The sequence below is a fragment of the Cydia pomonella genome, chromosome 4, assembly GCF_033807575.1.
Source record: "Cydia pomonella isolate Wapato2018A chromosome 4, ilCydPomo1, whole genome shotgun sequence".
Lineage (NCBI taxonomy): Eukaryota > Metazoa > Arthropoda > Insecta > Lepidoptera > Tortricidae > Cydia > Cydia pomonella.
Window position 1 is genome coordinate 9,376,811 of NC_084706.1, and position 4,843 is coordinate 9,381,653.

At 37.2% G+C, this 4,843-nt stretch overlaps 1 protein-coding gene across 1 annotated transcript; it reads left to right on the forward strand.

The window, feature by feature from the left end:
- Positions 1–2,171: 2,171 nt before the first annotated feature.
- On the forward strand, positions 2,172–4,436 carry LOC133517039 (large ribosomal subunit protein bL28m). Its single transcript, XM_061850161.1, has 5 exons — positions 2,172–2,354; positions 2,430–2,697; positions 2,825–3,144; positions 3,821–4,002; positions 4,262–4,436. Exons 1-5 carry the CDS (start codon positions 2,334–2,336, stop codon positions 4,320–4,322), a joined length of 852 nt encoding a protein of 283 aa, XP_061706145.1. The 5' UTR covers positions 2,172–2,333; the 3' UTR covers positions 4,323–4,436.
- The last annotated feature ends 407 nt before the right edge of the window (positions 4,437–4,843 follow it).

Sequence of the window (4,843 nt, forward strand, 5' to 3'; positions counted from 1 at the left end):
CCACATATGCTCTTCTCACAGCTCGATCCTTTCCTATCCTCTCCAGGTAACCAAATCTGCGAAGTCGTGTTGTTTTAAGCGCTCGCTAGATGGTCACCAACAAGCCCCCCTCCCCCCCCCCCCCCCCCCCCCCCCCCCCCCCGACCGCGTGGCCTTGGTCTTGACAGACCGTGTAGGTGTAAACAGTTGATTCCAGCAACATTTTGTTTGTCCTTTAGACGCCCTTGGTCTGCGATCGACCGCCGTCTGATGGTCTGGTCTAAGCCGGTCTTAAGCCATCTGGCCAAGCGACAAAAGTTTTTTTAGTTGTGTATGTATTTTATTATGTTTTTCAGTTGGTTTTCAAGACTTCTAATAAATATAGGTTTCTTTTTCCTTGCACCAATTTTACATGTCTCTATTTAGTCTGATGGTTAACTGGTAAAAAACGATAAGGCATTAAGTCCGCCATTTGTACATTATTTTTGAGTTTTAAGTATATAAATAAAGGCTTGCATTAAAAAATTACATTTATGATTTAAAAAATGCTTAGGTAAGGCAGTGTTTCATCCACATCCTTTCATTTTTTTCTATATATCAATTGCAGGTGCCACGCCGAATTTTTTTAATTTCTATAGGCTACGGGACATTTTGTGCGCTTGCAATACGTGTTGTGTTGTCCCTCCGCGAGTTCTGAACACACTGTGGTCTGCCAGCCGTCTAGCCAGAGAACTCACGACGACCCACAGATCAAGGTCAGACGGTCTGAGACTTGTCACTGTCAGCGACCGTCTAGCAAGCGCTTTGATCTTGCTAATTGTATTGAGTGTTGTAATCACCGTCTATAGCGTTTTTATTACAACTTTAACGTTTTCGAATAGATTTGTCAAAAAATGCAATGAGATTTTTGTCATATAAAGTGGTATTCGAATTATTCGTTTTATCCGGATATCAACTTAATAATTATCCGGATAGTAAATTGGACGGATATCCGGATTGCAAGCCTTAGTTACGAGTTAGTTGCGTATGCTGAGCCCGTTCGTTTTGCCGCGCATGCCACTTTTTTTAAAGCAATGTGTGGCAATAAATGGTTTCTTATTCTTATTCTTATACATAGGATTTATTCATTGGCTATTAATTCCAGGCGATTTTTTTGTTCCCTTACACGGCAGTAGCCTTATGTAACTTAAATTATGTGTTATCATTTCAATATACTCTTGTTACGACTGTATGGCTGGCTTCATTCCTAGGGTGACACAATGTAGACCATATTTAAGGATATTTGAATTAATAAAATCCATTTCCTGCCTTATTATATGCGTTTATGTTCAAGATTTATGTAATACACATATTAGTAAATTAAAACATGTAAAGGTCATCAGTAAATATTTCGAAATATACTGCTTGCAGTATTCTACTAAAATGCCTGAAATAGCCTGAAAAATACCCTGTTATTTACTTAATTATTTTGAAATTATATCAAAATGTATGGATTCACTTCATATAATACAAACAGCATATTAAGGTCATAAATTATGTGTAACCGAAGAATTTTGATTATAAGTGTAAGTTTTTATTAAATATAACGTGGAGGCAAACAAGCGTACGGCCCGCCTGATGGAAAGCAGTCTCCGTAGCCTATGGACGCCTGCAAATCCAGAGCAGTTACATGCGCGTTGCTGACCATAACACTCCGCACCCTCGTTGAGCTCTGGCAACCTTACTCACCGGCAGGAACACAATACTGTGAGTAGGGTCCAATGTTATTTGGCTGCGGTTTTCTGTAAAGTGGAGGTACTTCCCCAGTTGGGCTCTATCTGGAATGACTTCCGCTGTGCTGTGCCCTACCACACAAAGCGAGATGGCATTCACAGTCCCCATACCTCTCTTTTGGACGTAGTTTAAGGACATACCCGGGTCCGTCGTCCGGTCCAGAAGTAATTCCTAAATATCTTCATTTACACTTCACTGCCTTTTTAAATGGAAACCACGTAAAACGGTCAAAATCTCTAAAAATGTAAACTACCACAATGATATCATTTTAACATTGGCAACATGTGCGAGTGAAACAAAGGGCTCTTGTTTTGCTGTCTCAAGTGGACTGTGGACAGTTTTCTCTAGTCTAGTACGAACAGATTTCTTGCTCAATGATAAGGTTCAATTTAGTATGGCAAAAAACGTGACAGCGCCCTCCACTCGATGTATGACTTCAGGCTTTTACCATAGCATACATCATATCTGTCTGGCAAAAAAATCACATTTCAAAGGGCATAAATCCCTAATAAATTGAACCTAGTGATAGTCTCAAATTTATGACGATCCTAAATTTGAATTGATATTTTAGGAACAAATAAATGGCTTCGTCACGCATTCAGGTAACCTTTTTATATTTCATCAGCCTTTGAATGAACTCATTTATGGCCACGATCTATATCCGTATACTTTTTCAGGCTACTGCGCGGCATTTAGCTAAGACGTTCAAGAAAAAAGGCAGGTTTGATGTTGGAATAGCAGCTGACTTGCCTCAGGCATACAAGAAATTTTGGCGAGAGTGGAAGGTTTTGAAACCTGCTGCTGTTCATTTCGTCCCTCAGGAGGGAAAGTGGAAACGAGACGAGCTGACGGGAGAGACCTTGCCCATTCAAAACGTTGCTATTCCCCTAAAGCATCCTACGGAAATACATGAGGGTATCTGGGGTGGTGAAGCTGTGATTAAAGGTTGTTATTATGTTTATGTAATGCCATTGTTTGCCAACATTACTGTCTAACTACTGCGTAGTTTGTTTTTGCAAGTTTTTAATGCAATTAATTGCTGTTACTTTTATATTTATTATGTCTTGTTTAGGTTTCCAAAAACGGGATCCTCATAAGCGGCGTGTACCTCACTACTGGGTTCCAGTATTGAAACGTACAGTGGTTAAGTCTGAAGTCCTCAACACTCATCTCTCAGTGACAGTCACTGATCGGACTATTAGACTCATCAATGACCACTATGGATTTGACCATTACTTGCTCAAGACACCGGCTTGTGACCTAGTGTCTATGCTAGCCCTGAAATTGAAAAAGCACATATTAACAGAATTGATGAATGGGTGCCCAAGATATGCCCATGATCCTGCAAAACAAAAAGAAATTTATGAGGAATATAGAACTTACTTGTCTTCGGTAATGTTCTTTTTTTTCATTTGTGTTCCTACTGTTGAATTTTTATTCTGTTACATATACTTAGTGTATTTATTTTGTAGAATATTTAATAACAAACACATGTGGTTGAGACCCTCAGTCATGAGGAAACAAGGAAGAAGAAGTATATATTTACAAGTGTTGACACACGTAACACTTTCGTTGCTAGGCGCCCCATTTCCAGTTCAAAATGAACACACATACATGTTCTTGGCAGTGAATGTATTAGTATGGTATGACCAGTAAAGGGGTCTCGTAATCCCATGGTGGTAAAGAAAGCTAAATTACAGGTTCACACACTAACTTCAATGGCACAAGCTAGCTAATATAAACCTACTTGATAACATAAACTAAAGTGACATCTTAAGGGTTTATTTATTTTATCTTTATTGCATAATACAGGAATGGACAGAATAATGCCATAAATAAGGGATTCTTTACCTAGCAGAAAGAGTTAGTATTAGGTCATTTAGTAAGATAATATAAAACATAAGGGTTGTTTGATTCCAAGGGCTTAAACTGATTTCTGTAGCAAAGGTGTAAAAGGTGTTAATTGAAGTAGCACTCTGCACTGGAGTTCTTTATTGGGCCTCAATCTTCATAGTACTAGAAACTTGAACCAAGCAACATTTTAGATATAAACATACTTTTATTTCAGTACACTCCAGAAGAAATTGAATGGTATGGACTGACCTGGTATGAGGCTCTGTGTAAAGTAGCTAAGCAGAAGGAAGCTGCCTCCAGACCTGTGCCTTTAAAAAATGTGTACAGAAAGAATTTAGTGGAGAAATTAAAAGCAGCTGGTATTGATGGTAGCCCTGCATCGGCAGAGGAAATTTCGTGAGTATTGTTTTGTTACAATCTGTTCAGATTGGAAATTTTGACATTGCACAGTACATTCATTACTCACACCGAAGAATGGCTGATTGGAAACAGTAGGTCTGTATGGACCCTTACTATCAATTGAAGAGAAATTTGAGAGCTGATAGATCTCCAGTTTCAGTAGTTTAACATATATTATTTAAAAGATGGAAACTGCAATAATATTCACATGATTTAGTGATAGTTATTTCAAAAGGAAATTATTATTGTATTTCAGAAACACCACATCCTGGTTGTCAAAAATGAACCTGTTTGGGAAGAAAGATGAACAAGCATAGTGAAGTAATGTAGTGAAATGATAATATAAACAAATTGTTATGTAAATGTATCATTTAAAAAAAAATAGTTAGGTACCTAGTGAAGTTATGAATATAGTTTTGTTTCTTTGCGAACTGTTTTTGAATGAAACCTCATTTCAAAGGAACAAGTCATTTATTAACACATATGGCTCATTTGACACTGATTTTAACTATCAGAAAAATTACATTTGATACTTATAATAAGTATTTAAAACTATTCACAATTATAATCAAGTCTACATCTGTCTTTGATGATTATTTTATGATGAAAATATGAATTGATAGTGTACAAATACAAAGGCATAATTGGCTACCATAAATATAATTACTCCCAGTTACTCTATGATCTCTGCCTTAATACTAGTCATCTCATCTAACTGCATTGCAACATAATTAAAATATACGAAAAGTTTATATACTTAGCCAATTTGTGACATGCAGGTCAACATTCAACATCTTGTTTAAGGTAAGGTTTTGTAGAAAAAAAAACATTTTTGGTG